The sequence below is a fragment of the Muntiacus reevesi genome, chromosome 1 (assembly GCF_963930625.1).
Source record: "Muntiacus reevesi chromosome 1, mMunRee1.1, whole genome shotgun sequence".
Taxonomy (NCBI): Eukaryota; Metazoa; Chordata; class Mammalia; order Artiodactyla; family Cervidae; genus Muntiacus; species Muntiacus reevesi.
The window spans coordinates 74,828,950-74,851,423 of NC_089249.1; the positions used below are offsets into that span (position 1 = coordinate 74,828,950).

The 22,474-nt window shown below is 45.2% G+C and overlaps 1 protein-coding gene across 1 annotated transcript; it reads left to right on the forward strand.

Moving 5' to 3' along the window:
• The first annotated feature begins 11,522 nt into the window (after positions 1-11,522).
• On the forward strand, positions 11,523-11,735 carry SMIM42 (small integral membrane protein 42). The gene has a single exon (XM_065944899.1). It carries the CDS (start codon positions 11,523-11,525, stop codon positions 11,733-11,735), a length of 213 nt encoding a protein of 70 aa, XP_065800971.1.
• Positions 11,736-22,474: the final 10,739 nt, after the last annotated feature.

The window sequence follows — 22,474 nt, forward strand, 5'->3', positions numbered from 1 at the left end:
AGCTATGGATAAGGCATGGAAAGCGGAAGTAAATATATTGAACAAGATCACAGTTTACTTAGCAAGTGATGTAACCTCATGGATGACAGCCTGCCAGTTTCCTCTTGCCCTTTCCAGGCAAGAATACTAGAGTGGGTTGCCATTTCATCCTCCAGGGGATCTTCCCGACCCAGGGATTTGAACCTACATCTCTTGCACCTCCTGCATTGGCAGGCAGATTCTTTACCATTGCCTCATCTGGGAAGCCAATAAGTGATGAAGCCAAGACACAAATCAGGAAGTTTGAGTCCAGAACTGCTACCCTCCACCACCTTCTTACCTGGTACTTGAGGTTGATGAGTTATCTTTCATAAAGGAGCATAGGATTTGTGGTAAAGCATACTTGAAAAATAAACTAGGTAGATAGGCAGGAAAGGGACTTTTCAGGTGGCTCTAGTGGTAAAGAATCTGCCTATGAATGCAGGAGATGCAGGAGACGCAGGAGACATAGGTTCAATCCCTGGGTTGGGAAGACTCCCTAGAGAAAGAAATGGCAACCCACTCCAATATTCTTGCCTGGGAAATCCTATGGGCAGAGGAGCCTGGTGGGCTACAGTCCATAAATTTACAAAGAGTTTGACATGACTGGGCACACACACCTACAGAGGCAGGGAAAGAAAACATGAATGAAGAGTTTATATACCACATTGGTGACATTTGGACTTTATCTTAAAGGTAACAGGGATCCAAATGATGGATTTCGAGGAGTAAAGTAGTCTGACTCATTTATATTTATTACTCTGTTAGCATGGAGTAGGATAAATTATAAGGGAATATGATTACTAGAAGTGAGAAGAACATTGTAAATCACTTCACTTTAGAAAAGAAGAAGCTCTTGCAGTGATGCAGGAAAGAATGAATAAGGACTAGGAAATAAAAATTTGAACTAAGGTAGTAGCAATGACTATAAAGAGGACGGAATGTGATTCTGAAGTGGAACTGACAGTATATTGATACTAAGTGCAGAAAGTCAGGGAGAAAGAGCATTCTCTCGTGATTCCCAGATTTCTTATTTTATTTCAAAGACTAAATATAGAGGAGAAGCAGGCTTGAAAGGAAAGATATTTGAATGAATGAATTTGGATATGAGGGTTTGAGATGTTTGCGTTACCGTTGAACAGCCAGCTAAGCAAGACAATGAGCAGGTACATTTAGGAGTGTGGAGTAAGGAATGAGATCTGGGTAAAGACACAAATTGGAGAACCACTGGCACACAGGTTGTCACTGAAACTATGAGAATAGATGAGATCACTCAAAGAGAATTTCAGAAGATAAGAAAACTGAGGGTGGACCCTGAGGAAATACCAAGCATACACAAAGGTAATTGGATGCAAAGAGACTAAGGAGGAGCCAGGTAGGAGGAAGACTGTGTAGGCATCTACCAAAACTGGGTCTTCCATGGGGGCTCATTTGGTAATGAATTTGCCCACAATGTGGGAGACTGGTTCAATCCCTGGGCCAGGAAGATCCCCTGGAGAAGAGACTGGCTACCCACCCCAGTCTCCTTGCCTGGAGAATTCCATGGACAGAGGGGCCTGGCAGGCTACAGTTGATGGGGTCGCAAAGAATCAGACACAACTGAGCGACTAACACTGCCAAAACTAAGGGGATTTGGACTTCCCTGGTGGTCCAGTGGTTAAGAATCCACCTGTAAATGCAGGGTACATGGAATTGATCCCTGGTCTGTGGTTTGAAAAGAAGAAAAGTGAAAGGCAAAGAAGAAAAAGAAAGATATACCTATCTGAATGCAGAATTCCAAAGAATACCAAGGAGAGATAAGAAAGTCTTCCTAAGTGATCAAAGCAAAAAAATAGAGGAAAATAATACAATGGGAAAGACAAGAAATCTCTTCAAGAAACTTAGAGATACCAAGGGAATATTTCATGCAAAGATAGGAACAATAAAGAATGCAAATGGTTTCGACCTAACAGAAGCAGAGAATATTAAGAAAAAGTGGCAAGAAAAAAAAAAAAAGAAAGAAAGAAAAAGTGGCAAGAATACATAGAACTACACAAAAAAGATCTTCATGACCAAGATAACCACAATGGTGTGATCACTCACCTAGAGCCAGACATCCTGGAGTGTGAAGTTAAGTGGGCCTTAGGAAGCATCATTATGAACAAAGCTGGTGAAGGTGATGGAATTTCAGCTGTGCTATTTCAAATGCTAAAAGAAGATGCTGTTAAAGTGCTGCACTCAATATCCCAGCAAATTTGGAAAACTCAGCAGTGGCCACAGAACTGGAAAAGGTCAGTTTTCATTCCAATCCAAAAGAAGGACAATGCCAAAGAATATTCAAACCACTACACAATTGCACTCATTTCACATGCCAGCAAGGTCATTCTCAAAATTATCCAAGCCAGGCTTCAACAGTACATGAACTGAGAGCTTCCAGATGTACAAGCTGGATTTAGAAAAGGCAGAGGAATGAGAGATCAAATTGCCAACATCCATTGGATCATACAAAAAGCTAGAGAATTCCACAGAAACATCGACTTCTGCTTCATTGACTACACTAAAGCCTTTGACTGTGTGTATCACAACAAACTGTGAGAAATTCTTACTTAAAGAGATGGGAATACCAGACCACCTTACCTGCCTCCTGAGAAACCTGTACGCAAGTCAAGAAGCAACAGTTAAAACCAGACATGGAAAAACAGACTGGAGAATGTCAAGGCTGTATGTTGCCACCCTGCTTATTTAACTTATATGAAGAATACATCATGCAAAATGCCAGGCTGGGTGAAGCACAATCTGGAATCAAGATTGCCAGGAGAAATATCAATAACCTCAAATATGTAAATGACACCACCCTTATGAAGAAAGTGAAGAGGAATTAAAGAGCCTCTTGATGAAGGTGAAAGAGAGAGTGAAAAAGTTGGCTTAAAGCTCAACATTCAAAAAACTAAGATCATGGCATCCAGTCCCATCACTTCATGGCAGGTAGATGGGGAAACAATGGAAACAGTGACAAACTTTATTTTCTTGAACTCCAAAATCACTGCAGATGGTGACTGCAGCCATGAAACTAAAAGATGCTCCTTGGAAGAAAAACTATTACAAACCTAGACAGCGTATTAAAAAGCAGAGACATTACTTTGCCTACAAAGGTCCACAGAGTCAAAGCTGTAGTTTTTTCAGTAGTTGTGTACAGATGTGAGAACTGGACAATAATAAAGGCTGAGCACTGAAGAAATGATGCCTTCGAACTACGGTGTTGGAGAAGACTCTTGAGAGTCCTTTGGATTGCAAGGAGATCAAACCAGTTAATCCTAAAGGAGATCAATCCTGAATATTCATTGGAAGGACTGATGCTGAAGCAGAAGCTCCAATACTTTGGCCACCTGATGTGAAGTGCTAACTCACTGGAAAAGACTCTGATGCTGGGAAAGATTGGAGGCAGGAGGAGAAGGGGATGACAGAGGATGAGATGGTTGGATGGCATCACTGACTCAATGGGCATTAGTTTGAGCAAGCTCCGGGAGATGGGGAAGGACAGGGAAGTCTAGCATGCTACAGTCCATGGGATCACAAAGAGTCGGAAGCTACTGAGCAACTGAACAACAACAGCAACTGTGTTTGATTCCACATGGTGCAGAGCAACTAAGCCCATGTGCCACAACTACTGAAGCCCAGCACCCCATGCTCTGCAACAGAAGAAGCCACTGCAAATGCCACAACTAGAGTAGTCCCCTTGCACTGCAAGTAGGGAAAGCTCTCTTGCAGCAAGAAAGACAAAAATAAGTATTTTTTAATTAAAAAAAAAAAAAACCTAGGTGGAGCAAAGTGTTTCATGAAAGAACAATTGGTCAATTCTGAAACATCAGGATAGAATTTCAAAAGTGCTTATATATTCAGGATGAAGAGGTTGTCATTGACTCTGGGGAAAAATGATTCAGTAGTAGAGATGGACACCAGATCAAAGTAGGGTTAGAAGCAAGTGTGGGAAGTAGGAGGTGGAGATAAGCACTTTTCAAGAAACTCTGATGCAAAGGAGAGTGAACAGGACATTGCAGAATGGGTTTTTCCTTCCTTTCTTTCTTTTAAAGATAAGAGAGATTTAGCTTGGTATATTAGTTTCCTATTGCTGCTGTAACAAATTACTACAAACTTCATGCCTTCAAAGTACACAAACTGCAGAGTGCAGTGGGGCAGGGTGTGGAGGGGGGAGTACCCAAATTTAGTGTCTTAACTTCTGGAGATCAGCAGTCTTAAAATGTTTGGCAAGACTGTGTTACTTTTGAAGGGTCTAGGAAAGAATCTATTCCTTTGCCTTTTCTAACTTCTAGAGGCTGCCTGTGTTCTTTGGCTTGTGGCCCCTTCCTCCATATCCAAAGCCATCAAAGTAGCATCTTCCAATCTCTGTCTCTGTCTCTTTCTCCCCACTGGCCTCTGCTTCTCTCTCTGCTTCTCTTGTCACATTGCCTCTCTGTCTGAGTCCTAAAAGGATACTGGTGACTACATCTGGCCTGCTCAGATAGTTCAGGATAATTTCTCCATTTCTAAATCTTTAACTTAATCCTATCTTCAAAAAGTCCCTTTTACCATGTATGAGAACATATCCACATGTCCCTGAGGATTAGGATGGAACATCTTTGAAGAGACATTTCACAGCTCATCACTTTTGGCATATAGTAATTGCTCAAAATATTATTACTGATAATAACATTTAAATGTATATGCTGAAGAAATAGAGCCATCAGAAAGACATTACAAACATAGGAGAGGGAGAAAGACTCTGCGAGAGAGAGAGAAAGCAAGAACCCCTAGTCTCAAAGGGTTGTATCCAGAGCGCAGATGGAGGAAGGAACGTTGTGGGTCCTAGACATTAAGTGAGATAATGACAAAAAATTTTAATATATCATTCAATTCATATTTGTTCTTCTCCTTTAGTCCTTTAAGTGTGCCTACACCAGTGAAGGACCATTGCTTTGTCACTGCTTCAGCCTGACAAGCCCCCCCACATGCAGTCATGTAAGCTCCCCAAAATTTCACTTCTGACTGATCATTGTTTCTCCCAGAACTTCTGGCATAGCCTCTTTTGCAAAACAGATGCTCAATAAATATTTGGGAATGAGCAAATAAATGAACTGATGAAAAAAGAAATTAACAAACTTAAAGGACTGGGAGAATATTGATTTAGGGTGATCAAGACGGTTGGTAAGGCTTCACAACTCCCAACAATGAAGACTTCAGCACAAAGGCCTGAAAGGAGTGAGCTTAAAGAACAGAAGGGGAGGGATCCCACACACCACAACTAAGACCCAGTGCAGCCAAATAAATCAAAACAAGCATTAAAAAAAAAAAAAAAAAAAAAAAAAAAAAACAGAACAGAATAGAAGGTGTTGCAGGTGGAAAGGATTTTTCAGAGGTAGAAAAGAATATGGGAGTGCAAGGTGGCATGTTGGGACCAAGTTTCCCTCCTTAAACACTAGCTGAGCTGATTGAGCAGGGAATCAGTAGAGGATATTACAAGCCCCAAGAATGAGTTAGCACCGATACAAGATAAATTAAGAATTGCCCTAAGATTCTGAAAGATGTAATAACAGCACTACAATAGAAAGAGATTGGGAATTTAAAAAAAAAAACCACTATGTTGGGGTTTTTTGTTTGTTTGTTTTTATTTAAATGTCTGGTTCTAGAATTAATTTCTGCATGACCTTGAGCAAATCACACAATCTCTTTGTGCTTCAGTTGCCTGAGAGGATGAAGCCAGCTGATACAGGTAAAGCACTTAGCCCAGAAGCTTCGTAAAGAAATAATACAATAAATTATTGCTATTACTGTCTCTCAGAGTTATTGTTTTAAATAAAATAACACGTCAGAGCACCAAGGATAGTGTCTTAACGGAGGCTCAGTGAACTTTAATTTCCTCTCTTTCATATTAGAAATTTAAATGCTCTGCATAAAAAATTTAAACTAAATGCTCTCTGTAAACAGTGCATGAGAAGCTCTGGAAGCTGGGAAGCTCTTGAGATTCCGTTACCGTCCTCTAGGTGAGAAGATTCATATAGTAGTCAGGGGTGTCCAGAGTAACAGAACCAACAGGAGTGTGTGTGTCTGTGTGTGTGTGTGAGTGTGTGTGCTATAGGAATCAGCTCACTGGATGACAGAAGCCAAGATGTCTGATGATCTGGCTTCTGCAAGCTGGATGAGTTTAATCCAGGGAAGCTGGCAGTTTAATCCAGCCCAAATTCAAAGACCCGAGAACTAGAAGCACTGATGTCCACAGACAGGTAAAGATTGATGCCCCAACTTAAACTGAGTAAATTCTCCCTTCCGTCACCTTTTTGCTCCCTCCAGACCTTCAATGGATTGGATGAGTCCACCTGCATTGGTGAAGGCAATCTTCTTTATTTAGTCTACCCGTTGAAATGCTAATCTTTTCTGGAAACACCCTGGGTTTGATCCCTGAGTTGGGAAGATCCCCGGAGAAGAGAAAGGCTACCCACTTCACTATTCTGGCCTGGAAAATTCCAGTCCATGGGGTCGCAAAGAGTTGGACACAACAGAGCGACTTTCACTTTCACTTTCAGGCATCCTAAAGAATCCTCCTGCCAACTGCAAGAGCAGCAGGGGACATGGTTTGATCCCTGGGTGGGGAAAATCCCTTGGAATAGAAAATGGTGACTCCTTCCAGTATTCTTGTCTGAAAAATTCCATGGACAGAGGCCTGGTGGGCTACAGTCCATGGGGCCGCCAAGAGTTACACGTGACTGACACCCTGAGCATGCACACATATCCATACAGGCATCCCTTAGCCTAGTTAAGTTGACACATAAAATTCACCATCACAACCCAGGACCTCCAGAATTCATGGAAGACACATGTATTAGGATCTAAGTGGTCAATGCATAACACCTCCCTTTTCCCCCACCTGTGTACATAACAGGTCTCTCTTCTCCACCCAAGTTCTGAACCAGTGGAGACAGAAAAATAAGGCAGATGGCAATGCTCAACTTTAAAACCAATAAAGACCATACAGGAAGATATGGCTTAGGTGTGCAGCCACCGGCAGCTTCCTAACACGGAGTTGAGGGTTTTTTTGCTTGTGCTTCATGGCTTTTTGGATCTCAGTTTCCTGATGGGAGAGTGAACCTGGGCAATGGCACTGAAAACACAGAGTTCTAACCATCAGGCATCCAGTAAACTCCCTTTATTAAAAAGTTTTTCCTAACAGGAAGTTCAGAATTAGATGACTCACCACCCGATCATAATTATCCATGGAAAACTATAGATTTCCGACTTGTGGGGTGCGCCTCTCTGAAACGTATGGAAAGCAGCAGATCCAGGTGGCTGCTCCCTGCACCTGGGAGAAAGGGAGAGAAAGCTGAGTGGAGAGATGCCAGGAGTGTTAGTTAAAGCCTTCTGTCCTAGGGAAGAAAACATCAGGAATGTGAAGAAAGTGTTCCCCCAATACCACACTGTTTCTTTTCTCTCCTTAGGCTTCCAGACATCACCATTCAGGTCTACAGATGGTGGCCCGGCCAGTCTGCCTCAACACTGTGGTGGATGACACAGTGGAATTTCCCCTGGAGATCCTGGAAGGAGCTCAAACTGTCTGGCCTTTGGGACTCATTTCTGGGCCCTATCTCTCCAGAAATACATGAAGGACAATTCAACCTGCTTATCTTTGGCTGTCGGTTCAGAGAATGATGAATTGATCGGTCATTTCCTACAAGTCAGCAACATAACCAGGGAACATAAAAGAAACTGCCAGGTCCAGAGCTTCGCCAAACACTCCTCAGCACCTCATCTAAAGTGAGTTAGTGTCAACAATCAAACCACAATGCCACTAAAGCATCAGCCTAGAGAAGGAGAAGAGTATAAAAGACAAGAGATGGAGAAATCAAGTCTGATTGGGAAGATAAGACCAATATACCTGAATCAAGGAAGGATAACAGACACGGGCAAGAATGCTAACGGATAAATTTCTTTGGGGAGGGATGACAATATTCTCAAATTAAATTGTGATGATTTTTAAACAATCCCATGAATCTACCAAAAAAAAAATTGAACTGTATGTTTTTTTTTTTTTTTTTTTGGCTGTGCCACATGACTTGTGAGATCTCAGTTCCCCAACCAGGGATTGAACCCAGGCCACAGCAGTGAAATCCCAGAATCCTAACCACTAGGCCACCAGGGAACACCCCTGAACTATATACTTTAAATGGGTAAACTGTATGGTATGTGAATTATACCTCAATAAAGACGATTAATTTCTTTTTAAAAAGACACAGACCACTAGCTGTAGTGGACTGGGAGAAGAGAGACCAGAATTCCAGTCCTTTACTTATTGTGCCAATAACTGCGTGACCTTGTTTATAGTTGCTCGGTCACTCAGTCCTGTCGAACTCTTTGCAGCCCCGTGGACTATTTCCTCTGTAGTTACTGAAAGGAGCTCAAACTGTCTGGCCTCCAGGCTCCTCTGCCCATGGAATTTTCCAGGCAAGAATACTGGAGTGGGGTGTTATTTGCTACTCCAGGAGATCTTCCCAACCCAGGGATCCAACCCACTGTCTTGCATCTCCTACATTTGCAGGCTGATTCTGCGTGACTTTGGTCACTTTCCTTTCTCATGCCACTTTTTCCTCACCTGTTAGATGAAAACATTGGAGTAGATGACCTGTAATGTTCCTGTCTTAGTTTTCTGGGGTGGTTGTAACAAATTACCACAAACTTAAAACAACAGAAAGTTATTCTCTCACAGTTTCGGAGGCTATAAGGCTGAAATCAATGTATTGTCTATACCATGCTCCCCCGAGAGGACCTAAGTGAGAACGCATTTCTTGTCTTTTCTGGGTTTGTTCCTAGACTTGTGTCTGCATCTTTCTTTCTGCATCATTTTTCTCTGTCTTTCCACTTGGATAATCCAGTATAAACTCCTCCTCTCAATATCCTTCGTTAAATCACATCTTTTGCCATATATGGTAGCATTCATGTGTTCCGAGTAATTGACATAGATATCTTTGGGGCGGGGGGTAATTCATATATAGATCTTTGCAAGTTTATAGGAGAGTTGAGAGAACAAACTTGAGAAAATTTTAACTGCCTTACATTCTCTAAACACCTCCTTCTTCACTTCCCTTCCTTCCTAGTTCATATTTAAAATAACTTCCATCTGTATGGAATTTTATGGTTTGAAACATTATTATGCATTTGTCAGCTCATTGCAATCCCATAAAAACCTGTAAATTTCTCATTATCACTATAATTTCATTTCCAATGAGAAAATGGAGGGTGAGAAAGATGAAGTGACCTAACCAAGGTCACCCACCCTGGAAGGTGCCAGCGCTGGACTTGGGCCTTTGTCTTTGCCCTCCACATCCTTTGGTACTCATTCTACCATCACCTGCCTGAATCTTGGTATAGCATCAAGAGGTTCTAGACCAGGATAGGGTAGATGCACTTGAAGTAAATTCAGTTCTCCCTATTCTTCCGGCTAAGCACAGCTGGAAATCCTGGACACTTTATATAAAACCAACATAGGAAGATCTGAAAGGTGGGAAGAAGGAGGCAGACTGCCGAGGGCTCTTGGAATCCAGAGATGGACATAACAAGAGTTCCTGGGTTTTCTTGCCTCATATATATCCTTGACTGGATGCTGGAAAACAACCTGGAAATGTCAACAGGCACAGACAAAATGAAGTCCCAAGACAAGCCTGCTTGCCAAAGGACAAGGAAAAAGGCAATTCAGCAAGACAGGAAACCTTTGGACAATCACTGCCTTCCTCCAGCCAGACACCATGGAAAAAAATCATGGTCCCCCTTCCAACTCTATAGGGAGGTGGAGACCCTAGGCTCCGGCCATAAGGAGGTACCCTTTGCCACAACCCATCCCTCATCAGAGCAGTATCAGAGGAGAGAGAGTGCAGAGCCTGGGCTTTCATTCCTGCCCAGAGGTAGTGAGCTCCCCATCCGGAGGTAGTAAGACACGCCTCCCCCTCTCTGCCAGAATGTCAGAGGAGGCTGCCTGGCGAGTTTGAAATCCCACATCCACCCTGCAATAAGGAGTCACCTCTCTCCTCTCCCCTGGGTGAACAAACGGGCCTGAGTGGAGAACGCGGACATTCATTCCTTCCCGGTGTTTGTGAGGTGATGCCCCTTCCCCACAACTAGCATGATGTCAGAGGAACCCTGCTAAAACAGAAGATTTAAATACGATCCGGAGTCTCATTACACCGAAAATGTCCAGCAGGCAATCAAGATCATAAATACACCAAGAACCAAGAAAACCTCATCTTAAATTTTAAAAGACAATTGGCAGAGGCCCAAACCAAGATGATGCAGATATTGAAATAATCTGACAAGGATTTTGAAGAATCACAAAAATGTCTTAACAAACAACTTTAAAATAGAAAATCTCAGTGAAATAACTGAAGATATAAAGAAATACCAAATGGAGATTTTAGAACTAGAAAATATAATTACCAAAATTAAAAACTCAATGGATAAGCTCAACAGCAGAATGGAAGGGAAGGAGGAAAAGAATCAATGAACAATGAACTTGAAGATCGAACAATATAAATGACCCAAGTTGAGTCAATTATCCAAAAAGAGTAATTTGGGTAAAAATAATACTTCCCTTCTCCTCTTGTGTTTTCTAAATTACATTTGAAAATTAAAGTGAAAAGTATAACACTGTCTAAATGTTAATTTCAAAAATGTAGAAGAAATATTTAATAAAATTATATTGTAAATGGAGGTGGTAAAGGGACTTAAAGGGAGATGAGTTTTCTACACTCATCTCCAAGTGACAATGTGAACACCAATGGATCTCCATGGTGATGGAATCATTATGTATCTTAATTTCAGGGTTGAATCTACTTGCACGATAAAATGCCTATACATATACTATATGCACACATATATTATATGCACACATTTGTTTCTAAGTCCATTTACTGGTTTTGATTTTGTACTATAGTTACACAAGATTAGCCACTTGAGGACCCTGGGGAACCCTGGATGAAGGATATATGGAACCTCTCTGTATTATCTTTGTAAATCCCTATATATCTAAAATAATTTCAAAATGAAAAATTTTTAAATAAAAGAGGAGTGAAGGGGCAACTTCACAGGCACTTAGAGAGCTCCCATTTCACTCTGGAGGCCGGATATGAAGGGAGGTGGTGCCCAGAGGACAGAGCGTTCTAGACAGGAGCCTTCAGTCAGACCCTTGCCTTATCCTCAAGTGACATCACAAAGCCTCAGAAGCCCCGCCTACCGCCCAGAAGTCTTGTCAGCTGAACTACATGTCAGGCCTGTGTTCGCTTTGGAAGCAGTTGTTCAACCTTGCTGAGCAAACTGATCTGCCTGTTCAGCTACATCGGAAGGAAAATGGTCCCATGCGAGCCACAAGTTCAACAGTTTGACACTCGTTCCTAAGCTATTACAAAGGGCAAGACCAATTCTCCTCGTGTTTTCTTGGTCGTGTGGGCAGTCTGCCTCTACCACATCTCTCAGCTGTCTTGGAGAAACCTATGTCTTCCCCACAGCTTCCAGCCTTCTTACGGGACAAGCATACACTGACCTCTACCATATCTGATCCTGCTTACCTGGTCAAAGTCCTCTTCTTCTTTATACTCCTGATGACTCTGGTCACTCTACTTATCCTAGTCTGGAAGGTAACCAAAGACAAATGCAACAAGAACAGAGAGCCAGACCAAAGAAAGGAGGCGACCCTGCTGGCGTGAAGACCTATGGTTATTGGTGGAGACTCCATTGAGGTGAACACCTGGAGGCCAAGGGGTGGCCCACGTAGGAGCTGTCTTAAAGGTAGAACGTGGGAAAGAAGAAGTGCTTCGGGCACTCCATCCCCCATGCCAGATGCTCCCCTTGGCCTCACTTCCCTCCTCTACGACCACTTCTGCTATAATTCACATTCATTCTGCTGCTCTTTGTCTTCTCCAACTCCTGAGTTTAAATGTCTTCTCTCTGTGAATCTTTCCAGACTGAAATTATAAATGGCTTTTGATTTTTGCATTAACAGATGAAAGGAAAAAACACATGGAGAATTAAAAATCACTTACAAAGCTCAAGTTTTTAAAATTGGATATGTGTTAACTCTAGGATATTGACATTTTTGGAAACTCATAGCATCTCAAACTCTACAATGAAATCATAGTGGAAGCTCAGTTCCAGAAGATCCTTGAAAGTCTCACCTACCTTGAATTCTAGGTAAAATTCTCCCTCGTCCTCACCTAATTCTGGGAATAAAGAGTATTTCCTCTCAAAAAAATAATTGAAGCACCAAGTACTATTTCTCTTTTCTTCCCCATCCTCCAACTTTGTGGGTTGGCAAATTTTTAAAATAGCATATTCTAAAACTATAATTTTGATTTTTAAGAATCTTTTCTGAATTTGGAACACATTAACTTCCTTTTCAAATGAAATCTAAATTAAAGCCTCAATGTTTTAAAAATCCATATCCTCAGAAAACTAGGCTTGAGTATACAACCCCCGCTTTCTGGGTTGTGTACTTTGAATCTCAACCCATGGGTCATTCATTCCCTTTCCGTTTAACCCATAGAAATGAAGGAGCTTGCTCACCGGTTGCTGAGGAGAGGTTACTACCCTACCAGAGCCAAGGGGAGCCCACATGCGCCTCCCTCACACCTGCTTCCTCCAGGGCCTGGCAGTGACGGTGTGTGTCTTGGGGGTTGACCAACTTCAGCAGAGACTGATTACAGGAGGCCCGCAAGAGGACCCAAGGTCTCGTGGCCAAGGAAGCCGTGTCCCTCTCCCCTCTGGTAGATCGGACCCTGGATAGAGGCAGCTCGCCTTCCCTCCAAGATGACTATCACATTTCTCAGTCCACTTTGCCTGCTCGGGAAGTAGGTGGGGGTGAGGTAGGATGGAGTGGGAAATGCGGTGCGCATCTCTTTGGGGGGAAGGGACGGTCCGGGAAAGGTCGGTCATGCCTCAGAGTTGGCAGAAAGACCCTCACCACGCCTCACTACCTCCAGATCTCTCTCCTATCCCGCAGTGCCTTTATTCATCCAGCAGAGGGTGACTGAGCTCTTAATGTGTATCAGGCTCCGGACCTGCGAGCTCGGGATAGGAGCGCCTACACAGCAGCGTCAGATGGATGCTGACCCACTGCTCACAGGGATGCACGCTTCCTTATCAACTGAGAAGAGCGCTCCGAAGAGAACGTGGCTTTGTGAGAGCGTGTGTCCCAGGAGACTGACGTGGACTGGGGAAGGTCTACCTGAGGAAGTCACGGCTGAGCTAGAACTGAGGAGCGAGCGGAATCTAGACACTGAACGGTGTGGGTGGAGGGGCACGGTCTTCTAGACAGAGGTCAGCGTGTGCAAAGGCCTGTATCAGCAGGCCTGTTGTGATAATGGGCCAGAAAGACGGTGATTCTGGAGCGCGAGAACGGAACCACATGGAGCTGGCCAGGTTTGCGGGACTGGATCTCATCACACTCCAGGGGGCAATACTAGTCTGCATGATCGTGAGCGGGGACGGGTCCGTCCTCTAAAGTTCCTTGAATTAACAGCGCTGTGCCTGATTACGAGACTCCTGGGCCAGATCACTCCATGCTCCCCGGGGACCCGAAGTCACCCTCCTCCCATTTTCTTCTGCCTCCAGGATCTCCTGCCTCCCCAAACTTCTCACGCACCCAAATCTCTTCCGCTTTATCCGAATTTGGATAGCGCAGACAAATCAATCGGGCTGCATTGTGAGCTTATGGCCACCTGATGGCAGCAGAGAGTCAGCAAACCTGGCCCCTGCGGCAACCCCTAGGCTGGGCGAGCCTCTCCTTCACCTTATGAGAGTTGGAAAGTTAGTCCCTAAGAGACGATAATCAGATTATTTACGATAATAGGAATCTCTTATCCAGATCCCCTGGGCTAGAAATTTCATAATTTTTTGGCATCAATTATGTGCTGGCTCTTAGCAGTATCTCTCTTCTGCTTAACTACACTATGTAAAGGACATTATGCTCACAGGTGGGAAGTTGAGTAAGGCTCAACTCCTAAACAGAGAGGCTGATTCTCTATCCAATGTCTCACAGCAGGGCCAGATTCTCTTTCCTCTCCCCATTGCCTCCTGCATTCATTGAGGAATTAGACATCTCCTGCTCAGAGGCATCTTTTCTTTCCCTGTCAGAAGTCTCTCTGTTCCACATTGTCACTGGCATGAGTTGATATTATGCCCTGCATCTTCCTCTGTTGTCACCTCCTCTGGCCTCTCCCCAGCACCTTCAGAGAGGTCTGTCTGCAACTCCAGGTCCTGCACTTGTAGGGATGAAGTCAACAGATAGCAGCCACCACAGTGCATCTTGTAGGAGGTGGTGGTGGTGTTCTGTCGCTCATGTCCAACTCTTTGCAACCCCATGGACTGCAGCATGCCAGGTTTCCCTGTCATTCAGTATCTCCCAGAATTTGCTCAAACTCATGTCTATTGTCGATGATGCCATTCAACCATCTCATTCTCTGTCACCCCCTTCTCCTCCTGCCCTCAATCTTTCCTTGTGGGTAATGAGAACCAGAGGGGAAAGGTGGTGGAAAAAGATAAGACTGTTCCCTTTTGCAGGGAGTTTCTGAGCCAGTTGTGATTGAGGGCTTCCTCCATCACAGTGCCAGGCAGTTTCTGAGAAAGGCCAGGGATGGGGTACTAATGGAATGCTTTAAGCATTCTGAAGCCTGGGGAACCCCTGTGGGCTAAATCAGTTGGGGGTGAAGGGCTCCCTGAAGCAGGGGAATTGTTAGGAAAATAAATGGCTTGGATTTAGGAGTGCGAAGGAGCATGTGATAGACATAAGAGACAGTGAGTCAACCAAATAATGCATGAAGGGAAACAAAGGGAAATCAGATCTAGAGTAGAGTACCAGCCAATGGGAAAGGGCCTTGAAGGCCAGACGAGAGAGCTGGATTTCAACTAAGGGGGACCCAGTGAAGGTTTTTGACAAGGGGAGTGACAAGTGAAACAAACATTAAACAAGATTACTCTGACAAAGACATTGCGTCAGGCAAATGGGAGGAGAGAGAGACTGAGTAAGAAGACCAGTTAAAATGCCAGCTGAGTAACAGAACTTTACGAAATTTCTGGTACTTTCCTGTTTCTGTGACTTTGCTCATTCTATTCCTTCCACTTGAAATGCCCTTTTGCAAACCTTCCTTTGCTCAATAGTTTTTAAGGGAGAGTGGAATCCAGAGAGGTACATCCTAGGACTTGGTCTGAACGCAGGCCATAGAGATGAGGACCTCTGCCTCCTCCCACTCTCCTTGCCCTGAGAACCATCAGAAGGGCCTTAGGCCGCCCAGAGCCCCACTATGATTTTACAGAAGAGGCCCCCGACGCCCAGAGGGTACACGAGGGAAACAGTGAGTGTGGAAGAGAGGCCAGAGCAGGAAAGACCAGACAAGCGTAGGGTGAAATCTCAGCTCCACCACTTCACACTAGCTATGCATCCACAGGCAAATTCTTTAAGCCAGTGGCTCTCAAAGTATGATCCTGGGAACCCTGGAGCTCCTCCAAGACCCTTTCAGGAAATCGAAAGATTGAAACTATTTTCATAGAAACAGTAAATTCTTATTTTCCTTTTTCATTCTCATTCCCTCATGACTTTTTGAGAGGGCATATGGCATGTCTTCTAGTAAGTCAAAAGTTAAAGAGATTCACAAAACTGTGAAACAGTACTATTCTTCCTCCTTTCAAAAATTTATCTATGTTAACACATAAATTTGTTGCTGTTATATGAATCAATAAGTTCTTGTTAAAGTTCAGTGTTAATTTCTAATATTGTAAAGATGGATGAACATAACCTACATAAAGAAAAGTTCCGTGGGGTTCTCCATACTTCTTAAAAGTGTTAGAGGATAATGAAACTAAAAAGTTTGAGAAGTAGGAATTTAAACTCTCTAAGTCTTCATTTCCTTATCTGCAACATATTATCTCACAGGATAGTTTGAGACTTAAAAAAAGCTACTTCAGATAAAAGGCAAAATGTCTGCTCAAGGCCTCCTGGTATTGTGTTTCTTGAACAATGGCCTCTCCAATGTCACCTCAGATCTGTTCTTGACTTTCTCTGGGAAGGTAAAGAATCTGCCTGCAATGTGGGAGACCCACATTCAATCCCTCGGTCAGGAATATCCCTGGAGAAGGAAAGGGCTACCCACTCCAGTATTCTTGCCTGGAGAATCCCATGGACAGTGGAGCCTGGCGGGCTACAGTCCAGGGGGTCGCAGAGTCAGCCATGACTAACACTTCCACACTTTCACTTCAGAGACCCTAGAGTCTGGGGGATGAAGCATAGTGGAGTATGAAGATGCTATGCTACTGGAAGCCAGTGTCTGCAGGCACAAAGTCCCCTTGCGTGCCTGAGGCAGATCCCCATGCCAAGGTCAGCAAACAGTGACAAATTCTACTAGATTGCCTCTGCCACAGAAAGAGCCCAGAAACCTTTGAGCAGCTGTAGCTCACCTCTGTCACCACCTGAGGGCAGCACGTCCCCACAAGTAGAACAGCAGAGCCCTCTCAGGACAAAAAAGAACCTTGGTGCTTTCAGAGCAGAAAAAGTTAACTTCAGAGAATGCCTCCCTTCAGAGGGTGTCTCCCTGAAACCTCTGTGACATTCTTCCAACAACTAGTAAGGGGAGCTGACCTGCCAGAAAAGTGAAAGTCATTAGTTGCTCAGTCATGTCCGACTCTGGGACCCCATGGACTGTATAGAATTCTCCAGGCCAGAATACTGGAGTGGGTAGCCTTTCCCTTCTCCAGTGGATCTTCCCAACCCAGGGGTCGAACACAGGTCTCCCGCATTGCAGGCGGATTCTTTACCAGGGAGCCACAAGGGAAGCCCCTGAAACCTCTGTGACTTTCTTCAACAACCAGCAAGGGCGGCCGACCTGGCAACAGGGATGTAAACCAAGAATATGAGAACAACCCTGAAGGGTCCCAGTGGTCTGTTTTCAAGTAAAGATTTCAAAAGTTGTATTACCTCCCCAGTCCCCACCCTCTTTTTTTTTTTTTTTTTTTTAGCGTTTTATTCATTTATTTAACACCCAAAACATTTTGTTGGGGTGTACCCAATTAACAATGTTGTGGTAGATTCAGGTGAACAGCGAAGGGACTCAGCCACACATATGCATGTATCCATTCTCCCCCAAGTTCCCCTCCCATCCAGGCTGGCACATAACATTGAGCAGAGTTCCATGTTCCATACAGTAGCTCTTTGTTGGTTATCGATTTTAAATATAGCAGTGTGTACATGACCTTCCCAAAGTCCCCAACTTGTCACTGCTGGCACAATAAGTCTGTCTTAATTTCAATGAAAGCAAATGCTAGGAGTCCTAAGATGGACTGCTGGACCCACTTAGCCACTAATTCCCTGTATAAGTGAGCCCCAGTTTCCTCATCAGTAAAGAAGAAAAAAGCATACCCATCTCACAGGATTATGAGGATCAAAGGAGAATGATGTAAAGAATCTTTGTGAAATATGAGGTGCTATAAGCTCTTTAATAATTTATTATCTTAGGAAAAGTCAAATAGGTAAATCCAGGTGGTTCTAGTGGTAAATAACCCCCCTTCCAATGCAGGTGGCATAAAAGGCATGGGTTCCATCCCTGGGTTGGGAATATACCCTGGAGAAGGGTATGACAGCCCACTCCAGTATTCTTTCCTGGAGAATCCCGTGGACAGAGAAGCCTGATGGGCTGTAGTCGATTGGGTTGTAAAGAGTCGAACACAACTGAAGTGACTTAACACAGATACGTGATATATATATAGATATGTATATAGATATGTAAGCCTTTTTTAATGTCATAACCTTTTTTAATATCAAATATATATATATGCCTGACTTGGATCAGAAAGGCCCGGTGACCGAACAAGATCAAGTTCCTTAGAGTTTTCTGGGTCTCCTGATTTAATTAAAGCTCAGTCCAAATAAGATGGCTCTAGAAGACAACCATACAAATATGACCTGAGAAGAACCGTACTTTCCTGTTAATAAGCATTAACACCTATGTAACACTTTATAGCTTACAAAGTGGTTTTGCTCACATTCCCCCAACTCCTCCTGAGAACAGAGAGGAAGACATTCTCTTTCATCTTTTTTCATAGTTAGAAAACAGGCCGAAAGAAGTGAAGTCACTTGCTCAAGACCTCAAAGCAAGTCAGGGGTACAGCCGGACCCTCTGGGTCCAAGGTTTGCATTCTCTCCTCTGTGCAGCCTCAGAAGACTGGGGTGGTGAAGGAATCACCACCTCCATCTCAAATCTCAGACATGACATGTGGGCAGCTCTGTCACCAACCACTCTGCAAGGCTGACTTCATCCAGCCTGAGGGCTCCTGGCCCCCACTTCCTCCACCTCCAGTAAATGCAGGCAGCTTTTTCAAATGCAAAATGGCCTTACTCTTCAGTTTTAAGGACCTGCCACCACAGTTCTGAGGCCGACTCCCTCCTACCACCCAGCCCAAACCCTCCCAGGCAGTTTCCTCGGAGCCCGCAGCTGTGCAGCCCCGAGCCACGTGGAGCCGTGCGAGCCAGGTGGCCGCTGGGGGCGCAGGGCAGTGTGGAGGCGACGGGGGAGCAGAGCCCAACAGCAGGCGGAGGGAAAGGGGCCACGGTGAGGTGGAGGCCACCTAGGGTCAGAATCTGGGGCGCTGGAGGCTTTGAGCTAACTTCCACTTATTCCTCAGGGCACTCAAGCAGATCCCTGAACCACCCTGCTCCTTGGTGGCTTCATTCATAGATACACCTTGTATATTCCCAAGTATACCTTTATTCCCTGTATAAATACAAGCCAGAGGAAGGCCCAAGTCCTGTCAGACCTCTCTGTCTGAAGGAAGGCTTCATTTGATCTCCCCCAATGTAAAGTGAAAGTCGCTCAGTTGTGTCCAACTCTTTGAGACCCCAAGAACCTGTAACCTGCCAAGTTCCTCTGTCCATGGAATTCTCCAGGCCAGAATACTAGAGTGAGTAACCACTCCCTTCTCCAGGGTGTCTTCCCAACCCAGGGATTGAACCCAGGTCTCCCACATTGCAGGCAGATTCTTTACCGTCTGAGCCACCAGGGAAGGCCTGTCTCCCCAGTTGTCTACCCCTAAATTGTACTTTGTAATTCATACTAACACGTATTTCAGCCAGTCACTTCTCTTAACCTGGGGTCCATGGATAGATTTTAGGGGGCAGTGGGTCCTGGGAACAAACTGGAGAGGGGGATCCATCTCACTAACCTCTAAGTGAATTTAGCATTTCTCCACTACGAGCCCGAGTAGGATTAGCAGTGCCTGCGCTCCCGTCACTAACGGAAGCCAAGATGCTGCCACATTCTCTCAGTTGCTGCAGGTCTCTTGAAATATTATTTGCACTCATCACAACTTGGAAATTATGGCAGTTATTAGATCTGCAGCTAGATCTGGTTATTGAATGCATTGTTAAAGAAAGTGGTAGATTACTCTGTCAGAAATTTGGGGTGTGTGTGTGTGTGTGTTTAACTCTTTCGATAACAGTATTTCAGTGCAGTTGGCTTCCTTTGTAATCTTAGGTATTTCAGTGTACGCATTTGGGAACATCAGCTTCACCAGACAGCCACTGGAGTCCTGCATACAGAAAGGATCAGGCCCCCTGACCCCTAGTGCTCCTCTGAGTCCTCAAGGACTGTATCCAGCCAGGCTCATGGCACCAAGCTCGCTGCATGAGAGAGGCAGTGGAGAGAGGGCGGGAGACTGCGGTACCTCCTTGCTCCAGCCCCTACAAACACTAAGACTTGCTATCTTGTCTAACTGCTACAAGAATTCAGAGAAGATGGCCGTATTGTGCATATTTCAAAGAGGAAGAAACAGAAGCTCACACAAGAAGTGAGCAACAGCCTATCTCCTGCCCTCTGCCTTCAAGGGCTAAAGCTCCGCGGAGCCCCACCCCATAATAGTAAAGAGCTTGGCCTCAAGTCAGCCACAACCACCTGTGTGACTGAGGGCTGGTCACTCAACTTCTCTGAGTCTCCTAGTCCTCATCTCCGCAAGGGGACAAAAAACACCCATTTCATAGGGTTTCCTGGCGGAGCTCCATGAAACAGCGTGTGTAAAGAGCTCAGCATGGTGCCCGGATCCGCTGACTGTACACTGGCCGCCAGCACTGTCACAGAGAAGAGACCCATCGTGGTTGCCTTACAGTCTATTTTAGAAATTATAGGCAACTTTCAGGCCATTCTCCCATCTGCAACTCCTCTTTTCAGAAAGAATTTGTTTTCCTTCTCTCTCAGCATCCATGACTTCTTAGCGGCCAAATGGATCTTCCCCTTCTCTCCAGGGGAGGCACTCGGGCTGAAAAAGATGAAAGCAAACGCGTCAGGGCCGGGAGGAGGGAGGATGGGTGTCCGGCGGCCGCAGTGCAGGTATCAGCAGTCCAGGGCTCGCCCGAGCAGCGCGTTCCTGCCAGAGATGAGTCCGCTGCAGGGTGGAGGGCAACGTCGTGCCATCCGTGTCTCCAAGTGCCTGTGTGTGATTTATTTTCTTGCAGGGCTGGGGGGACGTGGCCGAGGCTTCACAAGCTGTACCTGACAGATAATTACACAAAGACAAATTGTGCTCGGCCTTACCCTTCTCCGAGTATGGCAACCTCCAGACGCTGCGTGTGGTGGAGGGGAGGCGGGGGCGGGACGCGGGCAGGGGGCGTGGAAGAGCGGGAGGGGGCGGCTGAGCCCGGCTGACCCATTACTCATCCACAGCTGGGCGGACAGTGGAGCCGGGAGGGACTGCGGCGGGCCCTGGCTGAAGCGCAGAGGCTTTTCTGGACTGTGTCGTGGCTCTCTTAGGCGATGACAGACGCAGGGACAGTCCGTGCGCTCCCTGCGCCTCGTCCAAAGCTAGTGCTCTATGAGAGGCCACATGCCAGACCCCCAGCGGCCGTGCGGACCCCACACAAGGTGCTCTGCTGCGCCCCCTAGAGGAGAAGCCGCCCAGAGCCTGGCGGGGTCCCGACTGGCGCCCCTGGCTTTGCTCTGGGAGCTGGTGGGAATTGCAGTTTCTCACGGATAGGGGGAGGGTCTCCCCATCTCCCAGACTCCAGCCTGCATTCTCCCCACACCCACTATCTTCCCCCTTTTTCTTCCTCTTTCGATTAAAACTTTTTCTGTTGCATGACAGGATTTTCTTTTTTAATATTCCCAGGAGAAAACGTGAAAGATAATGTATATAGCCTACGAACTTTCTACACTTAAATAAATAAATAAAACGGTGGTGATTTTCACTGTATTGTTATAATTATTTTATGTTGACCAGCATGAAAGCTAATAAAAACAAATCAAACCTGCGAACATATTTTTTTTTTCTTTTTTAAGAAAGAGAAAAACGGACTGTTTAAGCCCAGGGAATCTACAAAGAATTTAGTTTTCAGTTCTTCCAAAGCTGAGGGACAGCTTCGACTCCCTCATCAATAAAACTAAAAACAAAATATTGTCCTTGTTCAGTCATTTATGGGTGGGGCATCTATTGAGCATCAGCGGAATGTCTGGCGCCGAGTGTGACATAGACTGGTCTGTATCACCAGTGTGTATATGTGTGGCATATTGGGCAGCCCACCAAGACAGAGTGATTGATGTCCTCTATGGAGGGGCAGGGAGAGCTACAGTGAGGAGGCTTCTGTGATCGATAGTTCTCTCTTGGGCCACGTTCTTTAGCACAGAGCCTGCCACACTCTTCTTCTTTCTGTATCTATATAGTATATCTCAGTATGTGGCTCTTCCCTAGAGCCTCCTCTGAAATCCCAGGTAAGGTTAGCAGCTTCCCCCACCCCGTCTCATAGTGGAATTACCTGTGGTTGCATCTTCCACCACCCAAAAGGCAGGAACCGCCTTTTCCCTCCCCAGCCTCACAGCGCCCAGAGCAGGTACATGAGCTGAATGGGCCTCGCCTTCTCGATCAGTCTCCGACAAGCTCTGTCATTCTCCTCTTGCCCTCTCTCTTCCATCCTCCTCCTCCATTTGGCTCCCATCTCCCTCTGTGCTGTGCCTCCTCCCGGCTCCTTTGTTCTCTTTCATAAGATCTGTAACTGAGGAAAGGTTCCTCCTCCTTGTCAGGCCCATTTATTCTCCTTCCACCATGCAGCCTGGGCCTGCTCAATTTATATCACTCCTCTCCCAGTTCTCAACCTTCCTTTGGCTCCTCCCTCTTTTCCCAGAGCTGTGGCTGGGCTCTGGCAGGTGCTCTTAAGCCCCACACAGCCCCAGCAGCATCCTCATTCCTCTGGGCGCCTGTGCACACACACACATCCACACCCTGGTTCAGGTATACCCCAGTCCATCCGTGCATCCCCATTCCCTACACAGACCTCCCAGTACATACACCTGCCCCCACCCAAACACCCACACCCAGGGTCTTCCTGCCTTTCCGCAAGAAACCACTTACCCTTTCCTGAGGGGGAGGAGGAGACCCCTTGGGCATAAACCCACAAGTTCTTTGGAATAAGAAAGTTCAG